The sequence below is a fragment of the Podarcis filfolensis genome, assembly GCF_964270895.1.
Source record: "Podarcis filfolensis genome assembly, chromosome: 13".
Lineage (NCBI taxonomy): Eukaryota > Metazoa > Chordata > Lepidosauria > Squamata > Lacertidae > Podarcis > Podarcis filfolensis.
This window is the reverse complement of record NC_139615.1, coordinates 4698931-4710653: the sequence shown is the minus strand read 5'-3', so window position 1 is coordinate 4710653 and position 11723 is coordinate 4698931. Positions and strand designations below refer to the sequence as shown.

Sequence of the window (11723 nt, the reverse complement as noted above, 5' to 3'; positions counted from 1 at the left end):
CGCTCTCCTCGTGTCTATATATAGAGGCAGCCGGCGAGAGGCGCCCTTCAGTTGGCTCGCGCGCCTCGCGGGCTACGGGTAAGCGCGCAAGGGTCCGTTTCAAGCCAAGGCAGAGGAGGCTATGGCCGTGGACGAGCGCGAAGAGGGCGGCGCCTCCGAGGACCTGGAGTGCGGCATCTGCTGCATGCCTTACGACCGCTGCGGCCGCGCGCCGCGCCGCCTGGGGGGCGCGCACGGCTCGTGGAAGCCCTCCCGCTGCCGCCACGTGATCTGCAGCGCCTGCGTGTGCCAGCTGGCGCGCGAGGGCTGGTGGGAGGAGGTCACGTGCCCTTACTGCCGCACCGTCACCTCGCTGCGCGAGCGCGGCAACTTCCTCGTGGCCGGCGTCAGGCGCGGGAGCGCGGGGCTGACGGGCAACCGCCGCCGCCTCGTCCTGCCGCCCATCGACGCCGAGCTCTGGCAGCGCGTCGTCCGCCTCGAGAAGCAAGGGGCCGGCGGCGGGAGCAAGGCCGAGGAGCGCCTGGGGGAGAAAGAGGACGGCGGCGACGAGGAGGGCGACGACGGCGAGGCCGGCCAGTGGCGCCTGTGGAGGGCGCTGAAGAGACTCCTGAAGGGAGGGAGTGGGGACAGCGATGCGCCTGCGCGGAGCAGGAGAGGGCGTGGCCGGAGCAGGTCCGTGCCTCCCAGGCGGAGACCACCAATCAACCGTGAGTGCCTCTTCTCATGCGGTAGGGGGGCGTGGTCTTAATAATAATAATAATTTATTATTTATACCCCGCCCATCTGGCTGAGTTTCCCCAGCCGGCTCCCAATCAAGTGTTAAAAACAGCACGGCATTAAATATTAAAAACTTCCCTAAACAGGGCTGCCTTCAGATGTCTTTTAAAGAGACGATAGCTGCTTATTTCCTTCACATCTGAAGGGAGGGCGTTCCACAGGGCGGGTGCCACCACCAAGAAGGCCCTCTGCCTGGTTCCCTGTAACCTCACTTCTCGCAATGAGGGAACCGCCAGAAGGACTTCGGCGCTGGACCTCCGTGTCCAGGCTGAGCGATGGGGGTGGAGACGCTCCTTCAGGTATAAAGGACCGGGGCCGTTTAGGGCTTTCAAGGTCAGCACCAACACTTTGAATTGTGCATGGAAACGTACTGGGAGCCAATGCAGATCTCTCAGGACCAGTGTTATGTGGTCCCGGCAGCTGCCCCAGTCACCAGTCTAGCTGCCGCATTCTGGATTAATTGCAGTTTCCGGGTCACCTTCAAAGGTAGCCCACGTAGAGCGCGTTGCAGTAGTCCAAGCGGGAGAAAACTAGAGCATGCACCACTCTGGCGAGACAGTCCGCAGGCAGGGAGGGTCTTAGCCTGCATACCAGGTGGAGCTGGTAGACAGCCGCGCTGGACACAGAATTAACCTGCGCCTCCATGGACAGCTGTGAGTCCAAAATGACTCCCAGGCTGCGCACCTGGTCCTTCAGGGGCACAATTACCCCATTCAGGACCAGGGAGTCCCCCACCCCCTGTCCCCCAAAAACAGTACTTCTGTCTTTTCAGGATTCAACCTCATGTCATTGCGATTAATTTTTTAAAATAATTATTAGTAAAACATTTGTTTTCAATAAGCTTTTTAAAACAGAATAATGGAAAGCCACAGGGAGTGAGGCTCATCATAAGGGTGGAAGGAACAAATAGCCCAGGAGTCTCGAGGGGCTTAGCAGGCCTTGCTTGTTGGCAGGAGTCTGCCTTGCCAGGTGCATGAAGTGCTGCTCACCTTGAGAGATGTGTACGCATGTTTGGGCTAGTGGGTGTAACACTTTGCTGCGACGTGGCCTCTCCACAAAAGCTTTTAGTCGCTATAAATGCTTGCCTTTTAAGCCCATCTTCGCTTTTGCTTTGACAGACTTAACACGCCTGGCCTTCTGAGGTGCTGCCTGCTGCCTCCTGCATCTGACTTGTGGGTCTTCTTTCTTCTTTTTTAAAAAGGAAACTTTCTTGCTTTGAAACTTTATGTAGATTTCATTGATTGACCAAAATGGGATTAGTTGGGCAAGGTTTCCTTTAATTGAGTGGCAGCACGGTTATAAGATGTGTCAGTTTGGAGCAAGCAAGCAATCCTGCTGGCCAGGTCCTTAATCTCCATTTTACTGATATCACGGAGTTGACTATATTGACGTATAGTTTATGTATGTTAAATGTCAATGCTTTTTTCAAAATCCAGGTGTTGGTCAGCTTTTCTGCATGTGGGTGCTGAGCAGTGTATGGAGGTCAGGATGGGGGCCAGCAGGCAATGTTAAATTACCCCCTTCTGTGCAACAGTTCATCACCACATTGAGTTTTCTTCTGTAGGGTGATGATGGTGGAGAGGATCCCCAGGTTTCATATTCATATGTCAAGATGGGAAATTGAGCAAGTGAGCTAGAGCAGGGATGTATTGGTAGACAAAACTATTGTAGACGAGTCCCATCTCCCTTTGGGGCTGGAGTGTACTCTAACTTCTTACAACTATATACTTAAAAGTGTGCCAGTCCCTTGACTGAGCACTTGCTTTCCCTTGCCTCCATGATGCAAAGTTGGGTCAGGATGGCGGTTCAGGTGAAACACTTTCTTGCTTTAATATGAGGCTCCTGAATTAGGCTTGTGCTGACGGACATAAGCTTTGGCATTAGCGGTTTTAAATATTTATGGGTCCCCAATTATAGTTCACACCAGTGGCTTTCTTTTTCTCTCCTGTGCAGCCTATGGCCCTGAAATAAAGGACTTGGCACTCATGACTTGCTACATCATCTGAAAAGTGGCTGGCTTGGAATCAACAAGCTTTTATGAGCTTGCTACATCAGAAGAGTAGCCAGCTTGCACCTTCAAGGCTTTGATGAAGCATCCTTTGTCCACCCATGGGGTGTCCTTTCCCTGCAGCACGTGCAGGATGAATGAGGTGATGCACTGTTCTTCTGGTTACCATGCGACAGATTTTCACCATGCTACTCAGGAAGGTGCTATTCCTTATGACTCCATGGAGGCCATTGCAGACAGATGACCCAAGAGGAGCTACAGAAACTCTTTCATCCCTTCTCCCCTCACAGCTTCTGTCTCCTGAAATGGAGCAGAATGTGGAAGATAGCAGCAGAAAGTGGAGGATGACCTGTCATATGTGATACAAGATTACATCTCTTCTGGACTAAGTCTGTGTCTTGAAGGCTGACTTGCAGTCAATTTATCTTGCACATAGGTTGTTTAACATGGTTCTGAACCATGGAAAGTTTTCCATTGTCTATGTACCTTTCGAAAAACTGAGGGGGCATACACGAGATTACTTTCTGAAGGTACCCTCTTACGTGCACTCTGGCAAAAATGGGATGGATGCAGCCAAGATTGGATGGCTTACAATTTGAACGTATATTTTGGCACTCATAGTACTTTGCTTTCCTACTGCAAAGTAGCCATTTTAACAAAATTTAGCATGTGCCATTGTATGAGATCAAGAATGGAAATACTGTGCCTTGCAATCCCTGTGTGTATGTATATTCTGTTTTCAGTCTTGCAAGCTACATCTTTCATGTTTGGCTTTTTTTCGCCCTCAGACCGCATACCTGAGGGCGAAACAAATTTGGTTAAATGGCTTCATGGGAATATTTTGGTATATTATCCAGTTCTTACTAAGGTTTTTCCCCCCCTCTGTTGCAACATGTTTTTTGACACAAAGTTCAGGTTGTTTCCTAGTTTTTCAGATGAGTAACTGAAGTAAAAGTTTATTTGACCAAAGATCCTTTGAGAAGACCATCCAGGCTGTAAGCAGGCGTCATAATCCTTGTGACTGTTGGTTTGGCTTGTGCTTCCTCCGACCAACACCGTTTTCTTTTGCTGCATTCATTACGAACTACAGAACAGATTCTGCAGGCTCTCCCATTTTGGAAATCTCAGATGTGAAAAGTATCAGAAGAGGCAGTCGGCCTCTCCTAGCTAGATACTGCGTTCTTCCTGACAAGGAAATTATTTAAGTGTTGGTTTGTTGTTTTTTAAAGAAGCATTTCTGTGAAATGTGTTTGGCATACTTAATAATTTCATATTTATAATTCTTCCCCGTTTTGCCAATTGTAACTTATTTAATTTTAATAAAAACCCAAGAGTGGAACTATTATTTTGGTGGTTATCTTTTTGGTTTTGTAAAGAGCCCCTTAGTCTGAAACACATCAGTTAAAGGACCTCACCAATTGAATTCTGACCTACATCTTGATTCCAAATCTTGGCAGCCAAGCAAAACCCCTCGGTCCACAGATTACCAGCTTTTCCACAGCACACTGTTTAGGAATCATTTTACCAACCTAAAAGATTTCTGGGCCTTTGTTGATGTAGGGGGGCTGCACCTGCCTTGAGACAAGCCTTTGTCTTGGGTCAGCAGAATGCAGTGCCCCACCTCCTAGTTTTGACATGGCAGCAAAAACCTTGTAAATGGGCAGGGCTGATACAGGTCATAAACCAAAATATCTGAAAGGCTGCTCAGGGTCCAGAAGGTTTGTGAGCTCTTGAAGCAGGGGCTCAAGGTGAGGAAAAGGTCTAAATTTGGGGGACGATGGATGTAAAAGACTTAATTGGTTCTTAAAGTAGGAAGGGGGCAAATAGTTTACAGTTTTTTATTAATTACATTTATATCCCACCTATTCACTTAGGAGTTCAGGATGGCATAGTTTTCCCTCAGTTTCATCTTCGCAACCCTGTGAGGTAGGTTTGGCTGAGAGGCAATGACTGGCCCAAGGTCACCAGGTGAGCTTCATGACCATGTGTGGATTTGAACCCTGGTTTCTCCAAGGTCCTAGTCTGACACTTAAACCACACTGCATTCAAAAGAGCTTGACAATATTGCAGTTTTGACTAGCCAGGTGGGATCTGCCATTTCCCAACACCTTGAGTAGATGAGACCTATGCGTGTGTCTTCCCTGCAGCCTGCAAATTCTCCACCTGGGTGACTCAGGCTGCTGCGTTCCTTGCTTTAGCACACCTGTCCCTGGCTCCTTCCGATTCTGGTTTCCCCATCCAGAGGATTGCAGCAATTTCCAAGCCATCATATCCTGTTTAATCATCGCTCTGGACTCTGCAACCAGCCTCTCTCCCATGACTAGGGACAAGGGCTGCTTTTAATGGGCCTGTGTGGGTGGCATCTGCGTGACTCACTCTGGCTAGTCCACCCTTGCCCGCAGCCAGACACAAACAGATGCAGCAAACGTGGAGGGAAGTGACTCAAACTTTTGGCGGCCAAGGAAGCCTCATTTTGGAAATGAAGCTGGAAATCGCCTTGAGGCAGTGGCGTGTGATCGGGAGAGCAACCTGTTAACAAGCCAAGCCCAGCATGTGAACGGTGAGTCTACAACTCCAAAGGAGAATTTGGGGCAGGATTTGGGTCAGCTTGATGCCTAAAATGGGTTACACTGATACACCTGAAGTGCCACAGGTCTTTTTTTCTTAAAAAGACACACCTGGACATAGCTGATTCCCATGGTAAGCATAATGTTATTGGGGGCTGTATCTCTACTTTTGTGTTATGCGAGCCCACCATTTGTGACTGATGCCCCCATTGGTCCAAAAAGGTTGGCAACTCCTGATTTATGGCACTAGTCCTCAAACATTTTCAGTCCTAGGACACACTTTCAACCCAAAGTTCCTACAAGGGTCCTACTTTTGATTTTTTTTACACCATATATATTTTGTTACTGTGGCAATGTTGCTGCTGTGACCCAGGAGTTGAAGAATGCAGAATTCATCTAGCAAGTGGAGCTTTTTGCTGCAAGTTAAGGGTTAATATTGATACATGGAGCAACGTGTCTTGCTCATTTTCCCTCCTGTACTTGTTAAAAAGTAGGAAAGAAACATAACAATATGAATAAATCTACTGAATTTTCATAGAGTATGGGAGGTACATAATGGGTTGCTATAACTAAATCCATGTGTGAGATTGGCTTAATTTCAGCAATAACTCTCAGGTGAAGGCTTTGGTGTGAAACACTGTCAAACTATTGCCAGTCACATGTCAATGGAACTGAGCTTGGTTGCCCAACGGTCTGACTAAACACCGTGACACTTCCTAGTTTCCTCTATTGCACCAATAGGAATTCAGCCAAGCAGCCTTTGCCCAACCTGGTGTCCTCCAGATGTTTTGCATGGCAGTGTGACCCCCTTTTTTTCTTTTTAAAAAGCAGTATGTGCCAGAAAAGCTGGGTGTTCAACAGTTTGGCGAAAGAAAACCCTTGTAAATTTCTTTTTGGTAATGCTCTTACAATCTGTGATGGGTCAGGACAGCTGGGTGGGTGAAGACATCAAAGAGGCTACCCTGATGAGAGATGCTCCAGATAGCTGAACAGAAAGAGCCTGGTTGCCTGTGATTCTCGTTCAGTCCCTTCGCAGAAGCTGTACCTTGCCATGGCTTTCTCAGAACTTCAGTGGCTGGAACAAAAGGTTAGATTTTCCTGCAGAGCTTTTCGCAGAGGGTTAGGCTGACCTCTGCTGGTGGGAAGGGTTCCTAGCTTGTGCCATAAACTTCACCACTTGCTTTTTTTTCTTTAGTCGTCTTGTTTTCTTTCATAGAATTTCAGACCACGAGGCTCATCATGCTCTACCAACTGAACTATCAAGAGCTTTCAAGAGTGGAATCTCTAAATGGCCTATATGGCTGCACTGAAGCGCAAAGCCAGACCATCTTCATTTCTGCCCCCCTCCTGCTTTGCACCTGCACCACACAAAGAACCTCACTCGGACCCTGCAGCTTCCTCCTGATGTCCCAGAAATGGGACTTGCTGGTGGATGGCCAGAGGCCGAATTTGGACATCATCTCCTTTTCTTCCCCATTGCCAATCTTTAGTGTAAATGGTTGAGAGCATATAAAACAGCAACCTTCTCCTTCCATGCCTAGTCCTGAGCAATCTCAAGCTTTGGGGACCTTTTTGGCATCTGTATTGCACTCCTTGTCTTCAAGCTCAGAGCGCAGGCTCTGAAATGCCCTTCCCAGGGAGTCCCGCCAGGCCCTCACCCTCCTTTTGCCAACAGGTAAAGAGCACTGGATTTACATGGGTCTTTGCCTGTATTTTAGTCATTACTCATTTTTCTTAATTGGCGGCTGGCTTCATTTATGGGCTTTGCCTGCTCTGCTTTTGGCTTGTAGATTGCCACTTGCCTTAACGTATGTGTTTTATTGTGGGTGTGAGCTGCCATTTACACCAAGAGGAGAGGTGGGAGGAAACCTGAAAAAATAAATAAAAATAATCTTGAGCTGTTCCTACATACCCATTTTCCCCTCTTCAATAACAAGGGCTGAACATTTCCAAACTCCTCTGCACGAGAAAGGCAAATGCTGCTATTCACCCCATTTCTTCAAGCCTCGTTTCATCTCTTAACAGTCTTGCATGGAAAAGTGCTTACATTAAATCCATGTGTAAGTCACAGCATGTTCATATTTTGCAAAGGTGCAGATGGCGGAGAGCACTGTAAGCCCAGCACACACAACTGCTAACAAATTTCATCTTCAACGCTTATGTGTACCTTTTTTAAATGTGCCAAAGCAACCTTTTAGATTATGTGAAAATGACACAGAAACTGCAGTGGAAACAAATGACGCAACAGCAAACCTAGCCTCCCCTTTCAAGCACTGCCAGAGCCCCATTTCTTCCAAGCCACCCACACAAAGGAGGCACAACGCACCCAGGTGATGTAGCCAAGGAAACAGTGCCTTTATTCTGTAAGATTTAAACAAGAAGTGACTTGAGATCCGGCAACAAAATCCAGGAGTGCAGAGCTGGCCCTCCTGTTGCCCCTTCTCCCTGCCCCCCCCTCCTCCAACAACTTGCTTCTAAGGAAGAGGCTGGCAGGAAGGATGGGGAAAGAGGCAGCCCCCTTGCCCGCCCGCTCAAAGCAGGGGACACTCCTGGAAGGAGCGCACCTTCGGGATCTGGCTTCCCCAGAGTTCCAGATGCAGGGAGATGGTGGTGGAGTTTGCTCCCCACACTATGCGTTCTCAGAACAGAACATGGCTAGGGAGTGTGTCCCCCTCCCCAGACTGCCCCATTATCGCCCCTGCAAGGGGTCCAAGCACAAGTGGGAAGGGGGTTAAACATACAGGATGAGTGTGTATACATTATATATATATTCATATTTATAGAGTCACTTTGCAGTGCTTCTCAAAGGTTCAGCACTGCCAGGAGCTAATGCCGCAAGGCAGGCAGCCCCCCTCCCCTGTCACAAGCAGGAGACTCCAAAGGTGGAGCCCTGGGAGCCTAATTCCAATTCCACTTAAAAGCCTCTGGCCAGAAACAGAACCCAGATGGGTCCTGGCTCCCAAACATTTATCCCCGGCTGGTTTTGAGACCTGCCTCCCCACACCCAAGAAGGGAGAGAGGAGGTGCTTGGGAGACAGCAACTAAATCTAACACAGGAGGTTGAGGTGGGCATTATTCACCCACCCTCCCCACCGCCCAGGCAAAGCCACCAACGTGATCAGAAAATAAAAGAGGAGAGGCTCGAGGGGAACCACGTGCCCCTCCCTTCTGCCAGAGGCAGGACCTGTCCAGAAGCGACCAGGTAGGCAAGTTAGCCCAGGTGCCCCATCAGTCGTCTATGCAAATCACCTCCCCACTTTTCGCCTCTTTCTTCTCCAGGCTCTCTCCTTCTTTTTCCTTCTTCACAATCACAGGGGGACCGTTGGCTGCAGTTGCACAAGCAGAGAGAGAAAAAGGCAGGGTTAGCTGGAGGGACGACTCAGACATGCAGCTCCCAACTCTTGCTTGGTGCTCCCTCTTGCCCACTGAAGAAGGAACAAGAGGAGGAGGGCATACTGGTGGTGAGAGCCATCCCCCGCTGTAAGTCGCCACCATTACATAACCCACTTCTGACCACAGAAGCTGCTGTTTTGGCTAGCAACCACAAAACACACTTCTTTCCCCGCTCACATGTTCTAAACTTTTTAGAAAGCCTCCATCAGCATCAGAAAGGAGAAAAAGAGGCAAAGCCTCAAAATGGTATTGTGCAGGGTGGTGGTGAAATTTAATAAAATCATAAAATGCCAAACGTATTTTGCTGTATACCATTTTTTAGGGGCACTGAAAAAAACAACCAACCATGTAAATCCCTCATCACCGTCCCTGTTCTGACATCCTTGAGCCAAGGAGAGAAGCTACGATTGCTCGACTTCCTTCAACACCCATTTATTGACCCTTCTTCCCCCAGACTACCCAGGAATCTTCATTCCTCGATGGGTTTCATTGTTAAGTAGGTATGAGTCTGGTTAGTGACTGGATCAGAGAATGCTATCTAGGGTCCCATGTCAAAGACAGGAATGCCAGAATATCAAAAATGCTCATTCTGATTTGTTGCTCTAAGGATGTATTTTGGTCCGGGAAGGAGACAAAATCCCCGCCTCCGCTGCACCCACAACAGTGGGGGTGGGGGGGTGAACTGTGGTCAGAGATGCCACATGCAGTTTCGATTTGCTCTTGCCTGCTCTTTCCCCACTCACCCACAACCAACCTGTGATGAAGGAGCCAGTTGGCATTTGGCTGTAGTTGGCACCCATAGTGGGGAGCGTTCCGCCAGGGGTGGCACCAAAGGAGCCCCCAAAGCTTGGAGGGGTGGCATAGGGCCCAGGAGGGAAGGCCTGTAAGAAGAGAAGGGGGGAAAAAGAAGAGGGAGAGGGCAACTGAACTCCAGCCACAATGCAGAGAAATGCCACAAGAGAACAGGTGGTAATAATACAGTGGTGCCTCGCAAGACGAAATTAATTCGTTCCGCAAGTTTTTTCTTCTTGCGAGTTTTTTGTCTTGCGAAGCACGGTTTCCCATAGGAATGCATTGAAAATCAATTAATGCGTTCCTATGGAGACCGCTTGCCAGGCTGGCGGTGCGGAGAAGGGCTTTTCTCCCCACCGCAAGCCTTCAGGACAGGTACGGGAACAGAGGGGAAGGCGCACAGCGCTTCTCCTCTGTTCCCGGGGCTTGCGGTGGGAGGAGGGTTTTTCCTCCCCACCGCCAACATTCAGAACAGCATTCTGAATGTTGGCGGTGGGAAGGAAAACCCTCCTCCCACCGCAAGTCTTCAGGACAGCCATCCGAAGGCTGGTGCGGGGAGAAGGTCTCTCCGCCCCACCGCCAGCCTTCGGAGGAGGTCCGAGGACAGTGGGGAAGACGCGCTGCACTTCCCCGCTGTCCTGGAGATTTCCCTATGGGCTTTCGTCTTGCGAAGGAAGCCCATAGGGAAATTCGTTTTGCGAAGCGCCTCCAAAACGGAAAAACCCTTTCGTCTAGCGGGTTTTTCGTCTTGCGAGGCGTTCGTCTTGCGGGGCACCACTGTATGTCTGTCTGGAAGGACCATCCCTCCAAGTCTTAAAAGTTTCACAACCTGTTTTATCAGTTGTGTTCCAGGCTGCCTTCACACCAATAGAAGCAAAACCATGTTAGGCCCTGTTGTGAGCTGCCCTCCACCCCACTTCACTGGCTAGTCAGGGAAACGAGAGTGGAGCAGGGAGCGGACGGTTACCGGGGCAGTCTGCGTCTCGTTCCCCTTGCTTGCCAAGCGGCTGAGGATGCTGCGTTCGGACATCTGGAGGCGGGCGGCAATTGGAGGGATGCGAGAGAGTGTGGCTGGCAGGCGCGTCACATCCGCTTTCATGTCACTGAGAAGCTCCTCAAGCTGGTTCAGCACTGGTAGGAGAGAGAAAGGAGGAGACAGAAGGAGAAAGAGACCGAAATCTGTCAGGGGGGGCAGAGCCCAGGTTAACAGGCGACCTCTCCTGGAACCCAAGAACCCCTTGCCAAACCTATCCTGCATTTCACCAAGTTCATGGGGGCTGGGGCAGCAGCGTGAGATTTGCCCCTGAGTCAAACTCACTCCATGGACACTCCTAAAACAAGCTAGAAGATCTATCCACTCTTTCTGCCCACCCATCATAGAGAAGGGATTCGGCAGACTTGCCAGATTGTTCATCACCAAGCGCAGAGGAAATACTCTCCCAAAGGATAGCTACCAGGCACTGGAGACTCTCGGATGAGTCCAAGCAGATGGAGGGAAATGAATGCACCAAGATGGGAGACTAAATGCAAGGGATGCGCACACAGTATTTGGGAGAGTGGGGGACACACCAGAGAAACTCACAGGAAAACAAACCAGATATACTTGAGAAATGTACCAGAGACAGCAAAATATTTAAGAGACACGTGGATGGGGACAAATGTGAACCAGTGCTACTCACAGAATATTTGGTGGAGAAATACACAAGTGATACTTAAAAGTGCATGGAGCCAGGTATCTCAGAAGCGCTCCATGTGAAACTCAAGAGAATTTTATGGGGACTTTAAAAAAAGAAAAGATACATCAAAAGCACTGAATATGATTGTGTAAGAGGACAGTCTGGAGGGCATAATTCCACTGCTACACCGAAAGATACTCAGTGGACTACTCAGCAGTCATGCTTGGGACAGAGAGGAGAGGGGAAATGTTCAGAAGATAAAAAGATGTTTTGCAGATGTCCAGCAAGCACACAAAGGATTGTTGGCAGATACTCAGAAGATATTTGTGGATACTCCATGGATAGACCAAAGCAGATACACCAGAGATACACAGAGCAGGATCAAGGAGACAACTGTACACAGCGGCTTTTCTGATCACAACCGCACTTTAATGGATTCAGAATGTGGTACAGAAGGAGGACGCTGCACAGAGGCGCGGGGGGCGGGGTGTAGGGGGTTCACATGGACTG

General features: G+C 49.2%; 2 protein-coding genes and 1 long non-coding RNA gene across 8 annotated transcripts in view; 2 read left to right on the top strand and 1 right to left on the bottom strand.

The window, feature by feature from the left end:
• The first annotated feature begins 108 nt into the window (after nt 1-108).
• On the top strand, nt 109-4130 carry RNF227 (ring finger protein 227). Of its 2 annotated transcripts, XM_083581245.1 has the most exons (3): nt 109-707; nt 1896-1949; nt 2731-4130. In XM_083581245.1, exons 1-2 carry the CDS (start codon nt 122-124, stop codon nt 1916-1918), a joined length of 609 nt encoding a protein of 202 aa, XP_083437371.1. In that variant the 5' UTR covers nt 109-121; the 3' UTR covers nt 1919-1949; nt 2731-4130. The 2 variants fall into 2 exon arrangements, with proteins under 2 accessions (XP_083437371.1, XP_083437370.1); XM_083581244.1 differs by lacking the exon at nt 1896-1949.
• Nucleotides 4131-6090: 1960 nt separating this feature from the next.
• LOC310747044 lies at nt 6091-7261 on the top strand. The gene is made up of 2 exons (XR_014540868.1): nt 6091-6439; nt 6548-7261. It is a non-coding gene; the product is annotated as an uncharacterized lncRNA (long non-coding RNA).
• A 422-nt stretch (nt 7262-7683) lies between these two features.
• The window catches only part of CHD3 (chromodomain helicase DNA binding protein 3), a 62194-nt gene continuing 58154 nt past the window's right edge, over nt 7684-11723 (bottom strand). For all 5 annotated transcript variants that reach the window (XM_083580741.1, XM_083580740.1, XM_083580743.1 and 2 more), the window contains exons 38-40: nt 10505-10668; nt 9500-9626; nt 7684-8678 (exon numbers count right to left, since the gene is read on the bottom strand). In XM_083580741.1, the coding sequence (XP_083436867.1) occupies nt 8581-8678; nt 9500-9626; nt 10505-10668 (389 nt within the window). In that variant the 3' untranslated portion in view covers nt 7684-8580. The remainder of the gene's footprint in view (nt 8679-9499; nt 9627-10504; nt 10669-11723) is intronic.